The 26,418-nt window shown below is 40.1% G+C and overlaps 1 protein-coding gene across 1 annotated transcript in view; it reads left to right on the forward strand.

Moving 5' to 3' along the window:
* Nucleotides 1–23,185, forward strand: part of TRPM3 (transient receptor potential cation channel subfamily M member 3) — a 415,507-nt gene extending 392,322 nt beyond the window's left edge. Inside the window, exons 23-27 of the mRNA XM_054184768.1 lie at nucleotides 2,383–2,557; nucleotides 11,487–11,637; nucleotides 12,196–12,395; nucleotides 13,608–13,740; nucleotides 21,736–23,185. Of these exons, the coding sequence (XP_054040743.1) occupies nucleotides 2,383–2,557; nucleotides 11,487–11,637; nucleotides 12,196–12,395; nucleotides 13,608–13,740; nucleotides 21,736–23,185 (2,109 nt within the window). The remainder of the gene's footprint in view (nucleotides 1–2,382; nucleotides 2,558–11,486; nucleotides 11,638–12,195; nucleotides 12,396–13,607; nucleotides 13,741–21,735) is intronic.
* Nucleotides 23,186–26,418: the final 3,233 nt, after the last annotated feature.

Raw genomic sequence — 26,418 nt, forward strand, 5'->3', positions numbered from 1 at the left:
TTGGGAATGAAATTAAATCACTCTGGCATGTCGAGAGAGCCAGAGGTGTATCAGTTCCCTTACTGTGTGGGGATGTCTACACTTTCTTAGCATCTCTGCAAATAAAAAAGGGGAAATGGAGCCAAGTTGTTCATAAAACCACGCTAACAGTTCCTAATTTTATCACTTTTTTAAATAGGTCACTAATGAGTTCTTCAGAATGATTGAAATGGCCATTGCCTTGCTGAAATAGCAATTGTAATTTGACCCTACAGGCCAAAGGGCCTGATACAAAGCCCATTAGAGTCAGCGGAAACTCGCCCATCTATTTCACTGGATTTCAGACAAGCTACTGAGGTTTTAGAAAGATACCCAGTTAAAGGACTGGGAAAGCTAATATGCATCTTGAATAGAGAATAGCTCTGAAAATTTTATTTCTTGCAACAAGGTCAAACCTGTGCGATTCCTGAGCAAAAACACAGGAAGTATTTAAGAAATTGTCTTAAATTGCCACCAAATACGCATTATGTTTATTTGCTTGCATGACATTTTAAAATAGGTATTACATTACATCATATCATGTTATATATTTCTACCTGAAAAAAGTTTCATCAGAGAAAAACAGAGGAACCAGGTTTCATCTCCAAATTCCTTCCCTAAAAGCAGTAAGAACTAAATGTAATTATGCAGCTTTCCCATTTCAGAATGCTCTCTGAGGTACAATGATCTGGAATTCCTCTCCACTCAGATTTTCTTAAGAGATTAATGCTTGGAATAACATAGGAATGTTGGTGATTTACTTGTCTGGTTTTTAATTCTTTAAGGCATTTATTTTCCTCTGTCATGTCCACAGGGGTTTTTTTCTTTCTTTTCTGCATTTTTATGGACGTCAAGAATTTTGTTTTCCCCTGCTTTTTTTCACTCGTCCCCAGTTCCTCCTTTCCAGCTCCTTGATTCTCTCCTACCAGAGCCCTGCCCTACAGGTGTCTTTCTCTTACAGCCTTTCTCAGTAAATATGAGAATATCCTCTTCCAGTTGCTCCTCTGTATGCCTCTCTTTTCTCTGCTAAACAGTTTCCCAGCATTACATTGGCCTCAGATCTTTCTCCTTGTTCTTTAAACCTGAAGAACCTCTGCAACAGTGCCAGATCCATCTGCTGCAAATGAGTCCCCTCTTCCACCAGCTCTTGTCATGAGCAGCCCTGCTCTTGAGCTGCAGCAGGTCCCCCGTGGAGTGGTAAGACCACCAGTTGAGGTGCCGGTTGGTCACACACCTGCCTCCCAGGGAAAGCAGAATGCAGCTGAGCCAGAAAATGCAGAGGCTGAAAGGATTAAAACTTATAAGGTTTAGGCGAGCTTGGGGTCCAGTTTTGGCCAGAGAAAAAAGTTACATCCAAAGCTGTGAAAAACAGCTCTGTTGTAACAAGCTTTATAACTAAAGGCCTATACGTAAGCCTGTAACTAAAGGTTTTAAAGGCATCTTGCCAGGGATTTTACAGGACTCCCATTTTTCCACATTCATTCTGCGTTATAAAGCATCTCTTCTGTACTTGCTTGATGCCCATTGCTCTGATCTCCGGAGGGTCTTTTCTAGCACAGCTCCTTTTCTAATCTTCAGCCTCTATTCCACACCTCCTAGGATTGCTGTCCCACTTTTTCCAGGAACATTTTGAATGGGTAAGCCCTGTTTGCAAGCACTAATTAAACTTATGCATATGCTAATGAGGCCTTCAACAATGGATAAGAATACAGTTGAGTGTCTGTGTTATCTGCATTTATTTTTTTTTTAAATATGGCCTTTGTCAGACTCCCCCACCAAGCTGATTTCTAGTCCAGCCAGTATCACAGCTTTCCTTCCTCACTGGTTGCCACCATGGTGTCCCTTATGTTTCAGTTAACAGGCTGTTCTGCCACCCGTTACTCCTTATGTTAGATGCAGCTTTCTTTCGTTGCTCCAAGACAATGACTACCAGTGAATAAAATAATCCATTTTAGCCCTTTTGTTTTGGTACAGTTGCCACTAGGTGCCTATAAACAATACATCATCTCGTGACCCTTGCCCAGACCAGGCTGCTGATTCCATTGAACCTATATTCTTGATCAGGCAATTGGTGTGACCAGATGGTATCTTGTATTTTCAAGCCTATTCATAACATTTAAATTGTTCTGAAAAGCAACACTGGGTAAAACCAAGGACACAATAATACCACTTCACTTCTTCGAAAATGAAATTTGTTATATGTAAAACTGAGAATGTTTTTTTCAAAATTTGGTTTTGAAAATTCTGTTTCTAAGATTTACAACTTTTTTTGCAGCATATAATGATAGGAATATGGACAAATAAGTTCCTCTAATTCTTGTCCCTTCTCTCTCTTTCTCTGTCTTTTCCTGTCATTACATTCAGATGATAGACATGATGTACTTTGTCATCATCATGTTGGTGGTTCTGATGAGCTTTGGTGTCGCAAGACAGGCTATTCTCTTCCCCAATGAGGAGCCTTCGTGGAAGCTGGCGAAAAACATATTTTACATGCCTTATTGGATGATCTATGGGGAAGTGTTTGCAGACCAGATAGACCGTAAGCAAGTTTATGATTCTCATACTCCAAAGTCAGGTATCCAACTTTGATCAGGTGATGTCCTATTAGATCATGTGTGTGTGCTCAATAAATGGCTCAGGCTAGAGGAACTCCTTCGTCACAGAGAATGGTCACAAAAATATTTTTTCAGCTAATATTGGGGTACCAGTTTCAGAAGATGCTTCTGGCATCGCTTCACAATTATTTAACCAGAAATCTGTAATGCTAAATTATCTTGCATAGAAAGAAAGTTTCAAATGGTTCCTTTTTACCAGTTGAGTGACAGGGATACCCTCCCAGGTATCCACCATGAGTTCGTTGGTATACCTGGGATATAAAAAGTCACTTCTTGTTTTCTCATCCGTTGGTTTGATTTTAGACCTAAATACTTTTTACCTAACTTCATACTGAGCATCAAGTCTAATAATACTGGGTTAGACCTTTGGCTCCTACACTTCATGAGGATCTAACCAATGTGTTTTCTTTTCTCTGTTACCTTCTCACTGCCACCACCTTTATGCTAAACCATGTGATGAAATTCTTTGGGAACAGTAGATCCATTATTAGAATTTTGCTTTATTTATTTATTGGAAGGCAAGACTGTGCTCACGTCCGTGCAAACAGAACAAAAGCCAGTATTTCATATACTATCTCCTCAGGATTCATTTGGCTGGTGATCAGGAAAATGCCAGATTTCTATTTAAATTAAGCCTCCTGGTGCCACTTGGCACGTTATGCCAATGGAGAGGGGTGGTCATGAGAAACAATGCAGTAGATGAACAAACTAAGAATCACAAACAATGTATCTTTAGCAAACACTGACATGCAACTGATGTTCATCATTCCTACTTAAATATGTGTAAGCCTTGGCAGCATTTAGAAGTGAGTCTCTTTTCCAGTAGCAGATGGCACCCTTTAAAGCTCTGTTTAGGATTTTCCTTTTTATTCTATGCACTACCTTAGAAAAGGGCAGTGTTTTCATAATTCATCGTCTACTTTTTCAGTATTGACCAAGTTTGAATGGAAAAAAGGTGTTGATTTTTCCTGAGCTGTTTAAGGTAATAAATGTATCTATATCATCAATAATGACCCCCAACTTAATGGAGTTCCTGATGGGCAGATGTATACGTATCACATGGCAGACATTTCAGCAGTTCCATGTTCATTTCTTCTTCCTGGTTAGCACAGAATCATTACTGTGGATACCGACGAAACCTCTTTTTTATGTTTACTTCCCCACTTTGTTTTCAGAGGTAGCATGGCATGCAAGGAAGTAAACAAATACCTAAAATCATAAAGCTTTCTCATTTGAATCTAAGTTTTTACCCGATTTCCTTATTTTTATTCTTTTTCCTATTCTTTTCTTTTTATAAATACATTTCATTCCAAAGGCATAATAGCTGGGGGTATAAAACTTCATCTTGCTCCAAAAGCGTAATAGAGGGATAAAGGTTTATCCCATTAAACTATGACTTCTTCCACAAGCATAATTTTATTTGTCCCTCTACAAGTGGCCATTTATTGATGTTGTACTAAGTAACTACCATAGTGCAACAAACATGGCAATTGGCTGAATAAAAAGTTCCTTGTATTTTTTTTAATGAAATGCTGATTATAGTTTAGAACGCCAAAACCTGAGAAACAAAAGTGTCTTTGAATGAAGCATGGTTTTTAAGTATGAAAATAGGGTGGCAGGCTCCATACCCTTGCATGAGGATTTAGGGGTAGTCTTGTGTGTTATTCAGATGCCCAAGATTTAAACCTTGCAAAAAGGTGCAGTGTAATTACTTCTGAGGTTTAGGGAAAGCAAAATTCCTGATGGTTTCAACTCCAGCTATAAGTGTAGACATGTTGTTTTTCTGTCTGTGTCAAGGAAACTAGGAGTTGCGGCAGAAGTGGTGATGCCAAAATGAAAAGCAGCACCTAGTTCCTCTTTCCTGAGAGACAGATGATGCAGGGAATTAGAATCTGCCACTCTTTCAGCACAAAATGTGTGCAATATGTCATGTCTGTCTGAGGATCGGTTGTCTCAAAAATGTTACCTCTGGAATAGACTGGGAGCATGAGCAAATGGTTGGTGATGTTGTTATACAATCCAAATGACCTGATTGGCACCCAAAAGGTTTTACTAGGATACCTATGTTTTTTCACTATTTGTAAATTTGTTGTTATATATATTCTCCAAGTTGTTCTAAGCTAAATCAGCCACTGTATTCATGTTAGAGTACTACAGTGTTTGTACTTTCTCAAATAAGATAAACATGTTCTAAAATTTTTATGCTACATCTAAACTGCCATTGAACTTTATGGCCTGGAGCAGATTTTTTTATTAGTATTATTTTAGCAAACCAAAAGGGTTTCTTTGTGGTTTTCTTTATATTTTGGTGTTTAATATTGCAATGTTATTTGCAAGTTTGGGATTCAGCAAAAGTGCTGATCTTGGAAATGCATATACATTTGAGCCACACTCCTGGAGATTATCCTAGTGCCTGAGAAATGTACAAAAAAGTATGCTACTCTAAAACTTACTTTTCTTTTTTTTTCATTTTCTGTTGATGTGTGAAGTATGCCATTAAGGCTGACCAGACACAATGTCTAGATACATCCCATCACCTGGCAGCCTGTCCATCCAGTGGGTCTACTCTGATTTTTATCTTAACACACTGCACTGTTAAAACACTAGTGAAATGCCTCACTCGAAAATAATGCATGTTTTATACAGTTTTACCATAATTTCTGTATTCATTTCATTTTTTAAATACATATGTTAACTGGTGTGTGCGTTAGTGTCCTGTTGGCATGTGATCTCATCTTCAACTCAAAAGTGGGGACAGATTATATCCTCACTTCTGGGAGTATGAATAGACTATTCAGTGAGGTACAGAAATACTACATTCCTACAAATTCCTGACTACCAACCAAGGGTTGGAAGAAAAAAGCTGGGGGGGGAGCAGAGTAAATCTTTTAGAACTGTAGTCAAATTTTCAGGTAAATTCAATAAAGAGAGCAAAACCAGTCTCAAAGTGGTTCCTCTCAGACTGACAGTTCATCACAGCCGCGTTAACTAGGAGAGGAAGGGGGATCTAGGTCGGAATTGGTGACGGTATATGCAACTGTCTCACTTTCATGCTGCCTTTCCTAATCCAGCTGAGCCTTGTGCTGCCCGATGAGATCCATGGGGCAGCAGGCAGCCACTTAGCTGCTTTAGGAAGGAAATCCACAGATGCTGTAAAATCTCTCCTTCAGTTCACCTCACTTACTTTGTCACTATTGCTGGCAATTTTAGCTAAAAAAAATTCACAACACAGTTTTCACATGCAAAGAACTTTGTTTTCACCTTACCAAGCTATCTTCCCCTCCAGAATACTATCAATAGTCAAGTATATAAGACATACTGAAGAGGAAAGGATTATTCAGGGAGTGAGTTTGCTTGATAAAAAAGGCAGACAGATGACATAAATGGCAACTTGAGAAGTGGCGGTCACCTCTAGAAATCACATTTTCCTATATTCAGAAGGCAAAGCAACTGAGTGCTTTTAGCCAACATGGGTTTGGGTTTTTTGGCTTGGGCTGTTTTTCAGATTTGTCTGGTGTCTCACATGTCAGATTTGCATCTGGATTTTCTTTCCAGCTGACAGTATTTCAAATGCCGTCTGGAATCTGAAGATCAGTCTGAGTTGTGTTTGTTCCCTGTACCTATTCCCTTATTGGAAAAACCTATACAGTTTAAGAGAAAAAGATAGGGCCTCCTTCTCCTTCACTTGTATTGGAGGAATGCTGAGTAACCAGAATGCAGTTGTTTCAGAAGATGAGAGACAATTATACACAGGTTTTAACTCTCCAATGAACCTGAGAGGAAGGTATAATTAGAATCATAGAATCATAGAATGGTTTGGGTTGGAAGGGACCTTAAAGATCATCTGGTTCCAACCCCCTGCCATGGGCAGGGACACCTCCCACTAGACCAGGCTGCTCAAAGGTCCAGTTACTAGAAAATACTTTTGGTTTAATTCTTCAAATTTCTTAGTCTGTTAGATTTATTTTTTTTTTAAGTTCTTGAAGTTTTCTTAGTATGAATGAAAATTTTATACTAAATTCTATAAAATCTTAGAGGTTTCATGCATTTCATGTCTCCATATGAGCTTCCCGTAAGGGCTGGCATTTGCGTGGATCATTCTGGAATTAGAACAAACAGAGTAGTTTTGCACAAAACAGAATAAATCATACCTGTGCGTATGCGCATATTTTTGCACTTTTTTTTTTTTTTTTTGCATCTGTATTGCAGCTCTGAAGCACAGGCAGTATTTTTAGCATTGTTAGACAAAGACAGAGGATGGATAAAATTTGTGCACAGCCTACACACCATTTTTGATAGTCTCTCTGGGCTAAGTTGCAGTATTCCCCTTCCCAGCACTCCTCTGAGGTTATATTTTGGGTTCCATTTGGTTGGATGTTTTTAACGTGGGGGGTAGCAGGAGGGAGAACGCACCAGAGAAAAAAAGAAAAATACAGGAATTTACTATAAATTATGAGTAATATACCAGCAGATTGGAGAGACACTTCAAAGTAATTTTTAATGTGGCTGAGGGCAAGAGGCAACATGTAAGGTCACGACACTGTAGTTAAAGCAACATTTTTGAAGTAATGAGACACTGTTCAATTCCCTGGATGATTCTGCTGATGAACAGAACAATGGTGTGAGATTCAGAGCTCACAAAGTTCAGTATTTTCTCTGTCAGTGAAGAAGTGGACAGCCCCAGGCAGCACACTTAGCCTTTTTTCAATATTTACCAGCCTGACAAGGTGGTAGGAATGCTCAGACATTCAATTAAAAAATTACAAAATGCTTTCACATCCTTTTGAGTTCAGTGCAGATCAAAATTGGAAGGTGCCTATATACTCATAAACAGGCTGATGACATTGCATTTAAAATGTCCAGACTTGAATTAAAAAAAAAAAAAATAAAGATGGGTTGGTACGTTAGTTAATACATACTTATGGTTTCCTTATTCTTTAGAATTGTGATCATACGAACTCATTCCGTAATTTCTTGTGCTTTCAAACAAATCAACCGGTGTTGTAAAAGCGGTATCCATTTTCACATGTGAGGTTTTCTGAAAAGGCAAAAGGCTATTTAGTAACAAAGCGGTTCAATGATGTGCTTTCCTCTCTCCATTATTTCCCACAACTGCTTTGGAAGGGTGCAGCTGGGGGAAGAGCCATGACGCCGAAATTTGCAAGCGTTATTTCCCAAGCCCTCCACCCAATGCACAGCAAAAATGAGCCGTGCCCATGTCATAACAGTAATTACAGCAGGGAAGCAACTTCTTCCTGAGCTCCTGACGCCGCTTTAGGCCTGAAACACACAGAGAGGCGTGGGTTACTGCTGTTTGCTTTGCAACTATTTGCTGGCCAGGAAAGAGGAAGAGTTCGGTACGTAGCAGGAAAGGCCCGTACAGGAAACTGTAAATGGGAGCCAAGCAGGAAAAATAAGCATAGGAGTAGATTGTGAAAAAGGAAACAAGAGATGCGAAAAATATGTACATCCACAGATGTCAGGGTGCAATATTGGAAAGCTGAGCCACATCAATGTGTGTGATTGAAATTAAAACGCCAGCCATTTATTTTCTAAAGCCTGAGTTCAGGCCTTACTGTCTGACCTTCATCCAGTAGCCTGTAGGTATCAGACTGATTGGGTTTTTCAGTTACCTGAAAAAGGCATTTAGTTATACTCACAGAATTTGCTTCAGCCAAACATTACACTAGAATTAAGTACTACTCTAGGGATTTTTTGTTAAAACAAGGCTGTAGTGTAAAAAGATGACTATGTTTTCATACATGTTAAAACTGTTCTTTGTAAACATTTGTTATGACAATATGTTACTGCACATGCTACGACAAGTGCTGCATTTCTCCAAACATAATTAAAATGGCCAAACCCTGTTACACGTGAAAGGCAGGTGCGGGTCCCTCAGGGACAAGGCACAGCACTCAGTGAGTGAACACCTTGGATTTATGGAAAGTGCAGCATTACCATGGTGGGAGTCCCGGGGCACCCATGTTAGTCAAATGGGGACCCGACGCAGTGGAGCCCCCTTTGGGAGTGAAGCTCAAGGGAAAGCACTTGCACTGCTTAATATATCACGCGTATGCACTGGCCTGTTTTACTCTTTAGCGAAATCACTGATGTAATGCAGCTGCTGTTGGCCGAATTCTGAGATCCGCAGCTGGCCACCATGTTGGTGCCCATGCAGGGTCACCTGGCCCAGGTTACTGTATCAAGGAGATAAGACATCCTTGGGACTCTACATACTCGGATGGGGAAGGCAAACTGTCCCAGGTTACGGTAACAAAGTCTTCTTGAACCCTACAAGCAGAGTTTTAACTTCTTAAATGTAAACAATTACCTTCATTATCTAAAAACAATATCATTGCTACTTTTAGCCTCCTGCCAGAGTCCTCTGTTCTTTTTCATAGAGAGAAAAAATTCTGTTTCTGGTTTCCTGGGAGTAATTATTTTAAATAAACAGTTTATTTAATAGTGGGGAAAAAAATTCTTTAAAATTGTTACTGTTTAAAGATGGAAGAAGACGTTCAGTGATGTGTAGTGGAATGCAAGTGTCTGCATTTTGGACACACATCATACATTTTTGCATGCAGCTGAAGATGTGAACTTTAAGCAGTGGCTTAGTTCTCCATAAAGTAAGGCATGAGATTAGTATTCCCACAACAGAACAAGCAAAAAAGGAAAACTTTTGAAAATCTTCAGGACACGTCAAACATCTGTGCATGTATAGAATAGACTATGGGAACTTGTCTTTGTAGGAAGTCTAATTTGGCCATCACTGTGTGGCATAAACCCAGAGGGATGCATTAATGATATTCTAAATACTCTGTTGTAGGCAAATAAAATTGGAAAAATCATTTTTGTCTTGGTAGTTGTCAAAGCTGGGAGGTTTTTGAGATTAAATTCTCTTTTTTTTGATAAAAAAAATGGTATAATAGAATTATAATCAGACTTTGAGGTGAGTTTTTGATCTCATTGATCTAAGGTTTAAAATATGCTTTTTACCAAGTTCTCCTATTGCTACAAAAGACATTATTTCTTCTGTTCTTCAGCACACAAAAGGGCAACAGGTTTCATCAACTGATAGAGTGAGTGTTGCACAACTGGTGAAGTCATGACAGGTTTTGGTACTGTGTTGTGTTGGACTTTGTAGTTCTGAATCAGCATCAAGTTAGCATTTCCACACAAACACAAATGTAAGTCTCACACTGAGTGCTCATACCAAGAGGTATTGAGTGTCCCAATTTCTGCTGGGTGAAGGCTGAGTTCACATTGCCCCACACCCACAGCAGCTCACAGATGGCATTCTGAACATCTGAATGAAAACACTGCTTGGACCAGTGCGGGAAGCATGAAATCGGCACTAACCTAAAACAATCTGCAAGGTGATGCTTTCTGAGAAATAAAGAATTGCATACTCTCAGCCTGTTCCAGTAATAAAATGTATTTTTGTAAGTAGGAAGGACTGCTGGCACCATGGGTCCAGGCACAACGGAGCTACTTGTAAAAGTAGTATTGCTTGTATTTGGCTTTGACGTATCTTTTTCCGTGAGTAGAATATTTTGGGAGAGTTCTTGTTTGAAGCTAATGTATCATGTATCCCATATGGCTATAATATTTCTATATGTAATAACCGAAAAGCTATATGTAGTGCCCAAAACCAAGCACCCAAATCTCACATAATATATGATTGCCAATATGGACACCCACAGTTGAACCCCATGTTCTGTGAACCAAGTTCAGAAGGACCTTTTTGAGAAGAAGTAATAGTTGGTATTGGAAATCATGGATTTGTTGACATAAGGTGGAATTTTACAAAACATACATCATTGGCAAACTTTGTTGTCTGTGAAGTCAGTGGGAAACTCTCGTTGATATCAGAGGGAATTGAGACAGTACTAAAACTTAAACTTCTTTTTGAAGGGGACAAGGAGAAGCTAGCTGTAGTGGTGCGCTCACTAAGATAGTTTGTATATGAAAGCTGCTTCTTCAGTTTTTTTCTTGAAGAGTTGATTACAGAGGTACTTAGGACCACTAGGACTGAGGCTAGAAAGGCATAAACTGAACCCACGCTTGCAAATGCAGATCAGCCACCACAGCACATGAAGGCAGGTAAAAAAATAAGCAATGAAAAACATTTCACAATGTTTTCTCTCCCCTTGCTTCACTTCTACAACACTAATACTGAGAAGGTTTTGGTTCCAAAGCTTTCGGGGAAGAAACAGGTGGCAACTCTGCTGCCTACATGTCCCTTTCCCTGGTACAGCAAAGACTTGATAATCTCCCCCACTGTTTCTAGGCATGCAGTCAAAAGTCCTTAATAGCAGAGGGTCATTATGAGTATGTCCCAGAGGGGCTCAGGGCAGTGCAGTGCACAGCAACAAATGTCTACTTTTTAATTTACTTCCATGTACTTCTTTTTCCTTATGCTATTTATCACATCCACCTCCATCAATCAAAAAAGACCAAGCTTTCACCATTAAAAAAAAAAAATACACAAGCTTTTTTCCAGGATTAAACATTTTGATCATTTTACTTGCACAGCCACTAATTGCAACCAGAGTACCAGGATATTTTAGCTGTATGCAACCAAGCATCTTACTCACACCAGGCATGTTTCCTGCAATTTCTGAGGCAAATATCCTGATATTCATGACAAATAACATACAATAACAAGAACTGTAGCTTGTAAATTCCGTGATAGCAAGTGCATACTTCTTGGGGGGAGCATCAACACCACTGTTATTTGGAAGATACTGCTTTGGCAGGCAGGCCTTTATAAATATTTAAATATTTCTGTAAAAAGCACTGAAAAAATAAGATTCATTCCCATTTTGCATGTTTTTGCGTTTTTGCTCCCAGCTCCTTGTGGTCAAAATGAAACCAGAGAAGATGGCAAAATAATCCAGCTACCTCCTTGCAAGACAGGAGCGTGGATCGTTCCCGCCATCATGGCCTGTTACCTCTTGGTTGCAAACATCCTTTTGGTGAACCTCCTCATTGCTGTTTTCAAGTGAGTGACACATTTCAAAGTATTGACTTGTGGGGGGTGGACATTATTCACAACCTAGGAAGGCTGCTAAACTGAAGACTTTGTCCGAGACCCACTTTCAGAGGATGTGAGGATGAGAGGGAAAGAGGCAGCAGCTTGTCTCCAGGGAGTGAGGAAAATGCCAAGTTCTTCGTATGGCTTCATTTCCAAGGACAGACACCCAATGAGAATCAGGGCAGAGAAGCCAAAAAAATTTAAAGTTCGGTCATGGCATCATTCACTCCCAATATGGAAAACAAGAATAAAAATATTTTCTCTGTCATTGTGTTGTTGTAAGACTCAGTTGTTGTACAGAGCAGACATACACAGTAGTATGATACTTTGCAATGGCTGATTGCCACTGTGCCTTTCTGAAGCACAAACTTATTCATTTATTTTGATCTTCTTCCTCTTTTTGCAACAAGGGAATATTTGCCACTATTAGTGAAATGTGTCTAGTTAGGGTGCTGTTACATCATCTTCAGCAAAGTACCCAAATCTATTTCGATCTGATGTTATTTTCCTCTTCTTGCCTTCTAGCAATACATTTTTTGAAGTCAAATCCATATCCAACCAAGTATGGAAGTTTCAAAGATACCAGCTAATCATGACATTTCACGAAAGACCTGTTCTCCCACCACCTCTGATAATTTTCAGCCATATGACTATGATATTCCAACACCTCTGCTGCAGATGGCGGAAGCATGAAAGCGACCCAGATGAGAGAGACTATGGATTAAGTAAGCCTTAGACAATTTACAGAGTGGGATTTTCCAGTGCACTTGGTAATATCTAGTGTTTGACACGAATGAAGGCCAAGTCCAGCACCTTGATAACCTTTCCAGCAGAGAACTAATTTTAACTGCAAAAATCTTACTCAGATTAGTTCATTTTTTCTGCATTGCCCAACCCTTAGCTCTCCTCAGAGCATTGATGAGGCTATGTTTTTCTGTGATTTTTTGGGGTTGTTCTTCCCTTCGTTCCTTCAAAGTGAAGGGGTTTGTTTTGCCGTTGCTAGAGATCTGTTATTGCTGGGATTCTTCTTACAGTCCATCGCACTTCGAGATCTCAGTTTTATTGCTGAAAATGCAGAGAGACCATTCCTACTTTTCGAGTAAACAGCACGTAATTCCGCCCAACACGCTTTTTGCCTAGATAAACTGAGAGATGGTGAGAAGTAATTATTTTGTAGACACATGTTCTCTCCTTGACACTGACTCAGACTGGAGGAGCAGTTTCTCCAGACGCTTTAATATGAACTCCCATACGCATGATGGAAAACCTGTCAGATGATTATTTTGATAACACTTTCTCTACTCTTCTCTATCTAGTTCTTCAAAGTGGAAGATCTCCACTTCCCGCTATGCATATGCCAGCGGCAGGCAGCTAAGGCACGTGCATCTCTTCCCCAACATTAGCCCATGCCACAGCCCACTGCTCTGGGAGGAGGGAGCTGGAGCCATGGGATGGCACTGGAGATGCCAGCGCAACCAGGCTGCTCTCCTCCCACTCCCATCACACCGTCTGCCACAGCCCTTGCTGCTGCCTGCAGATGTCAGCTCTTGCCATGTCAAATAGATCCTCTGTAACTCTCGGACTCCTTTCCTAGCAGTCTACTAATTTGATTATATTTGTATTAGGTTACAGGTGGGCTTTGGCTCCCACCATCTCTTCAGGACCTGACCAGCAGCTGTGTTTAGATCTCATGCAATCAAAACACATTCATGTTTGCTCAGCATTTGCCTGCTTAAATGTTTCTGTCTCCAGAATCATATATAATTGAAGCCACTAATTTGGTAATTAGCTGCATCTATCTGCTTTCATACCAAAATGCCAGATACATTTGAAGCCTGCTTTTGAAAGTTTAGTCCATGAATTCCACAATAAGAAGAATGTAATTAATTTCATGTGTTAATACTTGCCAAATCACATTTTTTGCATTGTTTCCACAGAACTTTTCATAACTGAGGATGAATTGAAAAAAGTCCATGATTTTGAAGAGCAGTGCATAGAAGAATATTTTAGAGAAAAGGATGACAGATTCAATTCCTCCAATGATGAAAGAATCCGCGTCACTTCAGAAAGGTGCACTTTGTTTGTTTGTTCTCTCATAAGTTGATCTGGAAATGTGTTTTTGTTGCCATTCTCACCCTTCCTTTCTTTTTCTTGAAAAGGGAAATATTTGAGGTATTTTTTAATAAGTCAACTAAAAGTAGAGTGGTAAAAAGTGGTTAATTTCTTTTCTCTTTTTTTTCTTTTTTACTCAAGTAAATGTTCCTGTAAGTTTTGAAAACATGAATCTTTCCACATTCACATTCAATGATGTATTAGAACACAACTGATGTAGTGAGAAAGACAAATTGTTCTTGCCTTTCAGTTCTTAAAGCAGAACTTTAGGGTATAAGTGGTCAGAATACAATGGGAGAGTAAATGAAAACTACAGCAACAGCACTGACCTGCTAGCCATTCAGGTAAAGAGTGGGACTTGTCTCAGGATGGCCTTGCTAGGTAAGCTAGACATTTCACCCACAGCAAGCAAATGCACAGAGGACAAAGGTAACACGTTAATTTAGTGAAAGTTGTCAGGCTTCAAATTTATTGGTCCTAAAAATTCATAAATCTGTTCATCTGCTGTGGTGCCTATATGTTTTCATCACACAGCAGCTGAGCAACAGAGTTAAATTTTGAGGACAGAGTTTGTTGTTTGATTCATAGCACTGTTACCAATAAATATTTTAGGGCAATATCCTGTCAGATATTCATAAAACTTATGAATCACTTAATACGCCATTCCCCGAATACTCCACTTTAACTTGAATAACAGAGGTCAGGTGAGTTGTCATCGTAATCGATTACACAGACGTAACACTCTTTTTTCTTACACATAATCTTCTAGCACTGCCCCTGATGCAGCTATGCCTAAAATATGATTTCTGTAGGCAAGGAAACACACTTTTAATTTGCTTTTGAAATAAATCTATCCCAGAGCAGGATTAGCAGATAAAATATCCTTTAATCACCTGCATTACTGAAAGCAGCACTCCTAAAGAACATATTTTAGAAAAGGGTATTAGAGGGGAAGTACGGTAAGGCATGGAATGGCTTCCTCATAAAGAATGGCCAAGTAATCCAGCTCTACTTGGTCTGGAAGAGACAAATAAGGAACAAAATGAATGAGGTCTATATAATGATGAGGGCAAGGAGAGGGTGAGTAGAAATCAATTGTTTGTTGTGTCTCCTAGAACAAGATACAGGGAAGCAACAGACTAATCTAGCAGGAGCCCATGTTCAAAATAAACAAAAATAGGTGATTTTTTAATGCAGTAAGTAGTGGAACAGAGCAAATTCTTGAAAGCTGATGAGGTCTAACAGAAGCTGATGATGTCAGGTAAAAGTCCACATGGGTTCAAATGGAGACTAGCTAGCTTATGGAAGGGAAATCCAGTAAGGACTGCTAAATACATAGAGATCATATTGAGCCCATGAAGTTCCTAAGCAGAAAACGTTTAAAGACTGGAGAATGTAGTGGGGGGAAGATTACACATGCTTCAAAGTAACATAGTGGGCTAAATTGATCTGTGGTCAAACTAAGTACCTTTTTTCTTGTGTTCTGATGGTCCAGTGGTCAGAGAAATAACTTGAAAATCATAGATGCAGGTTCAAATCTCTGTTCGGGCACAGTTTTCCTTTTGGCAGCCAAGGAAAGAAGAGGTATGTTTGAAGCCTCTGCAAATGAGAATTAATCCAGCTGGGACCTCTCCTACATTAGGAAAGTGCTCTTAAGTCCTTGAAAATTAATACATAACAGTCTGCCTTTGCACTCTGTGCTGGCCCTGTTTTATAGGAAAGAGCCCTTATTCTATTTTAAATGAACTGCTTAAAGCACCTCGTTCCAGAAGAGAGTTCATGATTATGAGTCCTAAATGAAGACAAGCACCTGAGCCCCAGAGAAAACAGCTCTTTAAAAATCCATCTACCTGAGCCAACAGTGCAATGTGGAAAGCAGCACGCCCCAGCTCTGCGAGGGAGACCCAGGTAGCAGCCCCATGGGGGACAGAGGCCACTCCTGGACTCCTGCACACTACTAGGACTTGCAGCAATGAAATCCCAGGTGAACACAGTTCTCATCTCATAATAGCTCTCTTCTCTGCTTGCCAAGCCAGCTGCAGTGCTCTACCACACAAGACAAGTGCAAATACTACAAAGATCTCAGGAATACTTTAAAGATGTTTGAGGAATCAGGGCTATCTAAGTATCTTAAATAACATGCGCTTTGAAAACTGGATGCCCAGGTCTACCATCTTGCCTGCAATTATAGCCAGAGGAGTATCCCTTGAAGTGTTCTTAAATCTAAAACACCAAACTTCTTTTTTCTAGCCTGTGGAACATTCAAATATTTAAATTCCAGGTTTCCACATTACAGTTTCTATTTAGAGATGCCTTTATACAATTAACGAGATGTAAAGCAAAGAAAACAGAGAAGGTGCAAGACTACACTGTTTCTCTTCCAATGTCCAGTCATTAGCCTGTAGTCATAGACCAAGCACAATACCTACATTATAGCCATGAGATATCAGTTTAACCACCTGTCCAATTAACTCAGCTTTACATGCTAGTAAAATTGAGCCAGAAAGCCCTGCAATTATGAGTGAAGATCCCCTTGAAGACCTTTCATTTGCAAGAAGCTGAGGATGCTGTTAGGCTCAAAGAGAAGCAAGGGCTGGGACAAGCCCTGTGTGAAGTACCTGCACCTGGACCTGGACCGCTCACTGCCTTCCCTCTCCTCCATGCATCTGTGATATGCTCACCTCTTGCCTGAGCAGCTCCTACTTGCAGCTGGATTTACCAGAGTGCCCCAGGTGCTGCTTGGAGGAAGAACAGCTGCACACTGTGGGTGCAAAGCCCAGTACACCTGGAAGAGGAAGTGGGGGGCTAGCACTAGAAGGGAAATGGGAGATGGGAACAGAGCCTTGCTTTGAGGCAAGGTTTGGAGCTCAGGAAAACAAAAGAACAAGAGGTCCTGTTTCTTGCTCCTTGATTTGGGTGTAAATGGACGATTTCAGCTAAGCAGTTGGTGGCCATGCTGGGTCAGGACCACAGCGACTTGTCTATCTCACCTACAACAGGCTGGAGTTTATACTCTTACCTTGCAATACTCCACCCTGGCATCCTGCGGGGCCTGTCTTGGTTCAGCAATCACCTTACTTCTCTTGTAACAAAGAACACCACAGATGTGTCCAGATTTAGTGTCACCGCACAGAATCTCTCCTTTACCTGGTCCTTTCACTTTCAGAAATTCAAAGCATGAAACGACACTTGATGTTTGTCCTTCCCTGACTCCAAGTACTAAGTAACTTGGAGAAGTATCTCGCTAGCTAGGATCTCACACAGGGACATGGAAGTATCAGCAGGTTAGTGACACACGTCAGAGGAAGTGATTCACTAAGCGGAAAAATACAAAGCAGTACAAAGCTGTAAGGTTCTCCTTTAACTGCATTTATCAAGTTAGGCAAATCTTGATGAATATCCTGGAGACCAGTGAGGAACGCAAAGTTGGACAAACTCACTTCATTGCAGCAGAAGAATCACAACTTTTCCTGGAGAGTCTTCCTTTCTAATCACGGTGAAACTTTCAGAGGCACATTTTGACCAGCACAGAGACATGCATAATATAATCAAAAAAGACTGCATTATTTTTCTTGATCTGGCATGAAGCCACTAAAACAATCTCTTCAGTAGGCATTTTTTTCCATATGGACAGGTCTCGACTCTTTCAAACCCAATGCAAAACCTCTTGTTGATTCCAAAGGGAGCTGGGTCACATCCTAACAGTATTTAAAAAGCAGATAAGCTGGTTGGAGTAGATATTATTATGTCATCTTTGGTACTACATGGTGTCCATTACTACAGCACTGTAGTCTGCAGTGCAATGTAAGAGCATCCGTGTGAATGAAGACATAGTTATTATCTTGATTTCAGAGATGGCAGGCTGAAGCGCACAGAAATAGGTTTGGGTTGGTAAAAGGGCGGCTACTGAGCCCACGAGGTCCAGCCACACATGCAGAGAGACAGCAGGAAAGGTCTGTGAATCCAGCAGCATCTCTCTGTGGTCACAAAGAGTTAAGCGGTTTTAGGCTCCAGATGGGAATGCAGCCAGGACAACCCAATGTCCTTAGCCTGCAGAAACCACTGCACCTGGGAAAATTGGCTGGCCACTTGCATCAGCAATGCTTTACCAAAAGATGTCAGGCAAAGTACCAATAGCCTGTTACAGGCTTGGGAACTGATGACTATGTTTTATTTAAATAAAGCCATTCCACAGTCACCTGTAACAAACAGGGCGGATACCCCTGTAAGTGATTTTCAGTATCTACAGTCTTTGTGGCACTTGAAAACAATTTTGAGTATAAATGATGCCTTAAAAATGGACGCGGTTCCACAGAGGGACTTGTGAACCTAATTCTAGCGTTCAATTAAGATGTCTGCTTCTGAAAAGAGTGCCTTACTCCCCTTAAATCATTACTTCAATTAAATTATTGATGAACTGATGTGCAAAAGTTAAAAATAAATATAAGCAAAATGAATGCCAGCAAAAGCCATCATCTCCCAAACCATAATTAAAAAGGCTCGTCACAGGTAATATAAAATCTTTGCCAGGTTCTCAGTTCTGACGTTTTATTATTTTCCTGGTTACTGAATATTGTCCACAAATAGTCCACATTTGTTTCACTATTAGAAATTTTTGAGCTTCAGCAGAACACGCTTCATGCACACTTTACATGTAGCCTCCTCTTCTACTTTTCTCATTCCCATCTGTTAGGACGGCTTGGCACCTTCTCATACATTGCATAAATCTTGCTGTAAGGAAAACCACAGGTGCAATGGAGGCATCATACATGGATATTGTGGATTTGCCAAAAGGTTTATGCTATCTCTAATACATATGGTGAAAAAAATCCAAACCTGGGCATTCTCATTTTGAAGTGGTGTTTTAATTCAAAACTGTTCCTGAAGGAAATACAGCTCTAGCTGCCTATTCACTGAGTGGAAGATCATCCAACAATATGGGAAAATTGAAAATTTCACTTATTAAAACATTTTAAGGACCAGATTATGACTGTATTTCTCCAGAACGTACCCTCTTATGTCCACAGTGTTTGGCTGATGTAATTTTATCCTGTTTCTAGTAGGATTACTCCCAGAGCATGATGCTGTTCTGTGTGATGAATGATTGCAGAACTGAACACCAAATTAATATAAGAGAATATCACTAATTAAAAGAATAAGTATTTGTTAAAAAATCTGGGAGTGGCCATATGCAATATGTATAATAAAAGGTGACTAAATTCAGCTAGTAGCTTTGAGTTTGGAGGAGATCATCATCGCTCAAGCTTCCCAGCGTAAATACATGCATGTACTTCTCAGTTATCTATGCACATCTCTGGTTACCCCTGGTTTCTGAACCCAGACTGCACTATCCTTATCTTGTTGAGTTTCTATATAAATTTCCCACTATCAGTGCAATTACATCTCTGATTACTTCCATAGCAACCAACAGACCACGTAACTCCAAAGTCTCTCTTCATCTTGGCCAGCAATACACTTACACTCTGTGCCTCTGGCAGTAGCTAACAGATCATGTTCAGGGAAGGCAGGACAAGTATATGAATGTGTTCCAGCAAGGTATAACTCTAGGTTCTTCTTGGGATTCATTAGTTGTGTTCAGTAGCATTGCATAGCCCTCACGTGAATGCAGGATGCAAAACTTACCTCACTATGGACAGTTCTATTCACATTCTAGATAAAAATATATAGCCAAGTTCAATTAATAAAATGGCTACGTTTGTTTTAAAAATTATTTCACTTGTGTACATCCCTCAAAGGAAAAAAAAAAAAAAACAACCAAAAAATACAAATTCGTTCCAGTTCTTGGGTAACTGTTGCTGGGGTGAATGTTTTTTATTGGTCGTAATCTGGGCATTCTCAAAGAAAACCCAGGGGGTTTATCAAATTGTTCCATATGTTTGACAGCGCTAAAATTGTTGTATCTGTTCATCATCTTTGAGCAGTTGTTACAGAACCTGAATGAGTGATGAGGCACTCAGTTATTAGCTGATAAATATTTCAAAAGTATAATTGTTTTCATAAAATAGCAGTTCCAATAACTAATAACACGAGGGAAAATTCAACTGCTTCCCATATAAACTGGCCTCTCACCTCACTACAGAATTATACCCTGTGCTTGCAATAACATTAATCTGTTTGGTTGGAGAAGTTGGTAGAACTAGAGGTAGACTGGTGCCTAAACGATAATGAGTAGAATGAGATTCTTTGAAACTACTGGTTCATTTTTAGTGGTGATTACTTCATCATTCATCTATTGAAGTCTTATGACAGCAATACAGTTGCTGCTTCATTTGATTTGCTGTTCTTGTGCTTTCAAAACTCACGATCTTCAACAGAAAAAGCACATGTTTCACAGGAATGTGAGACTTCGTGTAGGGAGTGGTGTCACACTCCTCCCTTCTCTCTTGTGCGGGCGGGTTGCTGTTGCTCATCACCACAAAGTAGTCAGACCTCAGTTTTTCACCAGCTAAAGTTTGTGCATTAATTAACAAGGCATTAATGCTTCCCAATTCGTTGCTAAAATCTGGTTTCCCCCAGGGCAAGTAAGAGTGTTTATGGTGTTGCCAGTTCCAGGTCACTCATGCTGTTGGAAATTCAACTATCAGCAGTAGAAGATGATATTTATCTCATCAGAAATCCTGGGTACAATTGACGGGGTGCCTATTAACATTTCAGTATGAATTGCACTAACAGGCAGAGAGTAAGAGACTTGTGAAAGTGTGGAAATCCTGCCATTTGGCATTTGTCACTTCTCTGTTCATTTTTCAGTGTCTATAGGAATGGGGAAAACCAGAATTGTAGCATTAAAAATCAGACAAAGATAACTATATAAATGTGTTGCTTTTAATACTTCTTTGGCAGATAATGAAGGCCCCTGGTCTACCCTAGGGACTACAACTAGAGAAAATAATTATGAGAAGAAATTTCATAGGTGCTAAAGGCAATTTCATTGTGTAAAATTAGAGGACTCCATATGAATCCTTCAGTAGAGATGTTTTAGAAGCCAGAAAATTGAAATGGTTGAAAGCCACAGGCATAAATTAGTACACCTTAAAGTTGAAAACATTTCAAAATGAGACAGATCAACAGTGTAGAACTGATACACTGAAGTTTAAACTAAGATCACACATTCAATTATTACCTATTAATACTTTAATCTAACTTTTTATTTATATATTATGACAGGTAGCTAATAAATAACTTTAAAATCCATCATTTCTATCCTAAACTATTAATACAGACTACCCACAGCACAATCAGAGTAATGGAGCAATCTTCATGTGTGTGCCCTATTGTAGGCTGTATTTGGTTTGATCAGTGTTCTCCAACCTGCAGTTTTCATGCATACTTTACTTGATATTACCTACATTCAATACAATAGCTGATACATTTTCTTCTACATATCTGAGCTAAAAATTAAACAGAGAGCAAAGAAACTATCTCCTTAGGTCCACATAGCACCAGCTGATGTAAATCTGGGGCAAGCACCAGAAAAAAAATGGGATGTTAACCACCTTCTATGGCACGTTGCCCACTTTCATTACTTCATTTAGTTCTGCAGTTAACTGCTGCAGTCCTGCCTGTGGCACAACTGGGGACAACGTCATGTGGCGTCTGCTTTAAGTGTTATTCATTAGTAACAACCTAATTAGATGTCAAGGCAGCAAAGAGGCAGCAAATCATAGTAACATTTCTGTACTAACCCCTGTCCCTGGGATAGGGCACACCCAAAACACCCTCTACATCACAGCAGACACCCCCGGTTTAACGCACTGGAACAGTTTCCTGAGTGAGTGGTATTTGTTTGCTGAACCTCTTTTAGCAGTGTTTTGAAGCAGATGAGGTGGTATAGATTGGCTTAAGACCTATTTTGTCCCATTTTTTTTGGTGACATATTAGCTGAACATCACTGCTTTGTAGAAATTAATCTGTTTAATTCTTCCCTTTTTTAAGGGTAGAGAACATGGCCATGCGACTGGAAGAAGTAAACGAGCGAGAGCACTGCATGAAGGCCTCTCTGCAGACCGTTGACATCAGGCTTGCTCAGCTGGAAGATATGATGGGACGAATGGTTACTGCCTTAGAAAAACTGACGGGCATAGAGAGAGGTGAGACAACCAAGATACGATCCAGGACCTCATCCGACTGTACTGATGCAGCATACATTGTGAGGCAGAGTAGCTTCAATAGTCAGGAAGGAAATACTTATAAGCTTCAAGAGAGCATAGATCCCACAGGAGAGGAGTCCATGTCCCCAACATCTCCTACCATCATGCCCCGCATGCGAAGCCACTCTTTCTATGCAACAAATATGAAGGACAAGTGTGGTTTGGAAAAGTTTGAAAGCATTTTTAAGGAAAGATCGCCAAGCCTGCATCGGGCTATCAGTTCCCACTCAATAGCAAAAGAAGGGAAGGTTCCCTTAGCCCCTACCAGCACTTTGTCAATTGCCCCAGACTCCAGACGGCCTTCATCTTGTATAGACATCTACGTTTCTGCCATGGATGAGATGCATTCTGACACAGAGCCTCTTGACAGCTCCATAAATATTCTCGGTACCGGAGATGCAGCTCTGCAGGCTCACATAGCCTCTTCCATTTTAGCTAACAGTGCGTACATTAGCAGTATACCTGGCGAAAAAATTTCTGGCAGGAGTCTTGATTACGAGGAAACCTCTGGAATAGAAACAAGAGCATTTTCTTCAGACTATTCGCAAATCACAGATTGCCAAATCCCGTGGGATTCAGACCCTCCCTTGTATCACACTTTAGAACGATCTAAAAGCAGTCGTTATCTGGCTACAGCTCCATTTATTCTGGAGGAAACGCCAATTGTGAAATCTCACAGTTTCATGTTCTCTCCATCTCGAAGCTACTTCAGCAGCCTTGGCGTCCCAGTCAAAACAGCAGAGTACACAAGCATTACGGACTGCATAGACACGAGGTGTGTGAGTGCTCCCCAGGCCATCGCGGAGAGGGCCAGTTTCCCTGGAAGTCTTGGAGGCAAAGTGGAAGACTTGGGATGCTGCCACCCAGAGAGAGAAGCTGAACTAAGCCACCCCAGCTCTGATCATGAGGATATCGAGGCCAAAGACAAGAAGGGGATCCCCTTATCTCCTCAAGATGGCAATGCTACAAGAACTCTGGCCAACAGCATCCCACTTCCAAAAATAGAGCGGGCCAACAGCTACTCTGCAGAGGAGTCCAACATGTTGTATGCACAGCACACGCGGAAGAGCTACTCTATCAGCGACAAACTCGACAGACAGCGAAACGCAACAGGCCTGAGAAACCCCTTCCAGAGGAGTAAGTCCTCGAGACCAGAGAGCAGAGGGGACAACCTGTCCATGAGGAGACTGTCAAGAACGGGAGCCTTCCGCAGCTTTGAAAGCAAGCACAGCTAGGTCTAGACAAATCTCATCGGCAGTCTAAGGGTCATCTGCTCTCCAGTCCATTTTTCTTAGCAGAATTAAAAAAAAAAACCCTCACGTCACCCTGCGTCAACTCCAGTTGGCATTAGCCACTGGTCAAGGGAGCAGTACATTGTCAGTCTCAGCATCGCCCACTGAGTTACTGCATCTTGACCCGGTTGACATTTGCACTTAAAGAAAAAGGGAGGGATGAAAGCTTTACAAAGACTTCAGTAAACAACAGGAATAACAAGCCCCCTTTATGAAGTCACAAGAAATAAATGAGTAGGTTCAGAAATCTGCCTTTTATTAGAAGGCATCATAAGATCTTTGATCATTATTCAAGTTTTTAGGATGCAGAAATTAACTGGCAAAAAAAGATGTACAAATTAGATGTTCTAAACTTCAGTCACGACTTCTTTTTCATCTGTTTCACCATTGTGATGACTGATGAAAAGCATTTGTTGTTTCTGTAGGAACTGGCAGCAAACAAACCTAAAGTCTCCCAAATCCCTTCCATCCCACACTTGTGGAAATGAAGAAAGATGAACAAGATAATAACCATAATGTTCACTTGTCTCTTTTTGTATCAACTTCTAGTGCCACAAAAAGTTTATATTTTCAAGAGCAGAAAGGGAAATGAAATGCCTTTTGTACTGCAACTTAAATAGAGGAAGATTTTATGTTGAAGTATCAGGTGATTTCCTGTATAAAACAGGCATTCTAGATTCTAGCACAGCTGAGCAAGCTCAGGATGAATGTAATTAAGCGGAATAGTATATATTTATTTTTTTACCACATTTGTCATCAATATGTTGTCTCACTAAAACAAACGATGTGATGGAACAGTAAGAACAGGGTGATCAGAGCAGAGCACAGTAATATTGTCAGGTTCTCACTGCTCCGTTTAATTATGTATACAAATTGGGGAGATTTATATACCAGGCTACTACCAGGCTCTTCTTGCTGTTCCCTTTGAGCTGCCGATTTTTCACACCATTCCCTCGCCTAAAAATATACACCTTTTTTTTTTTTTTTTTTTCATGAGGACATGGCCGTATTTGAACATTTCAAAACATACAAGATTTATCAAGCAGTCTGAATCCAGATTAATGCAATTAGACTGAAGTTGCTTAAGGGAAAATGTTCTTGGCAGAGGACTGGAAAACAGTAAAAAGTATATGTGCTTTTAAGGTAGGTTAAAGAACCAAAGTGAAACTGCAGGTGTCTTTAAAAAGCAAAAGCCATCAGTTGCAACTAGGCTTCCACCGTTCAGCAGCATATCGCACAACGTGCATTTTAGTAGGGGAAAGTACATCAGAACGGCAGCGCAGTTGTGGGTTTTGGTTGAAGACAGTCCTAACTCCACCGACCCCACCCACACTCCAAGGGTCCACAATGTCAACCAGAGTTTCAAACTTCTCATGAGAAGATATCACAGTGGTCACAGATGGAAGGGTATGCAGAAGATAGGAAAAGGGTGGAGAGGCATAAACTGCAATGGGATCAAAATTTCACATCCTTTATGAAGGCACAACTTTTAAGCTTGTAAAGAGTCGAAGCTAGTGCTATAAAAATTAAAACATCTCTACAATGACCAACATCTGTGTAGAACCAGCTCCTTTTTGTTATTAAAAACAAACACATGCGAGTGGGGCACATACTTCCCATTATTTAAATGGGAATTATCTTCCAAATCTCTAAGGCAGCTTTGAAAATGCAGGCTGACATTTTCTCACAGGGATCTCACCCTGGGAGACTCCGAGCACTGTACGAGAGCTAAGTCTGAAAGGCAACAAATCCAGATGTAAAAATAATCATCAGCCTCAAGAAAAGAGGCAAAGAAGGTGAAAACATTTAGGTACTGAGTCACTACGTTGGAAAGTTCAGGAAATAAAGAAATGCAGCATGAGGACTTTAAGCACAATGTGTTTCATACTTCCTGCACCAACGTGTTCCTTGCTTTCCTCTATTTGATCAGGCTTTCAATGAGCTAAACTCCACCAAGACACCATGTTTATGCAATTGCCTTGCAGTCCATGTGCAGCATTACGGTCACATGGCAGCACCAAGAAAGGTCAGAAACCTTTCTGTGCATTATGAAGCATGCTTGTGACAGGCTGATTGTTGAACAATAGCAAAATGCCCAGGGGCAAAGGAACTTGTGTTTAACAATCTGCTTCAAATGTGCCAACTTCTGTTAGCAGCCTTTTCCTAAGGCTTCTCCAAATCTGTCTATCCTTGGTGAGTAGAGGGGGATATTCTCACTTTGTTTTCTTTGTTACTTTTACGAATGTCTGCTAAAACTGTTCGTGGACTCTTCCACCTTCACCGTATTACCGACCTACTCTAGAGGAACTTCAGATTCATTAGAAATTCCTCAACAGCGCTTAGTGAATTAGTTCAAGGCATAGGGCTCTCCTCTGGGGTAGATTTCATCTCTTAGTTTGTCAGGGTACAGGAATTTGCCAAACCCAGAAGCTGTATAAATGTTTAGGATACAGCACTTTATTGAGCTGGAGCACAAATTCCAGGTAAAAATGAAACAGGACACTTTATTTACCTCTTAAAATTTGCCATTATATATAAAATGTAAATTCAGATGTTAAAAGCGTGATTGCAAGATGTCAGATCACTACTTTTCCTGAATGTTTCCCATTTATTCTACAATGTGGTGTCTATAGAATATATTATGATGGATGTTAGATTATTTTATCTTCACCTGTTTTTTACACATTGCATCAAACTGCTCCTTTTTGAATTTGATGGTAAAACACCCATTCCTTGCAATGGGACCAGATTTCCCACTCCCAATATTATTATGACCACTTAGTGAGAGTAGAAGTCTTATCATCCATCATCATGTAGCTATAGCATGTGCCATATGACATATTCTGTATCAAATGGTAGCTTATGAAATAGATATATATACACACATATATACATATCTCCCATAGATAAACCAGTATAGTTGTGACATGTGGTAATATTAGTGAACGTTACAGGACAGTTTTAATATCACATTATAAGGTCTTGTTTGTAAATCTGTAACATTCAATAAAATAGCACATGTTGCATCGAGCATTAAGTTCCACTATCCAATTATTAGCTTACATATGGAATACGCATTTCTGGTCACGGTGTGTAAGTTTGGTATGTTTCACACATTTGTCTGTATAGCTCCACTTAAATGTCTGTATGAGCTGATGTATAAACCTCTAACGAGC

This window comes from Rissa tridactyla, chromosome Z (genome assembly GCF_028500815.1).
Source record: "Rissa tridactyla isolate bRisTri1 chromosome Z, bRisTri1.patW.cur.20221130, whole genome shotgun sequence".
In the NCBI taxonomy this organism is placed as follows: Eukaryota; Metazoa; Chordata; class Aves; order Charadriiformes; family Laridae; genus Rissa; species Rissa tridactyla.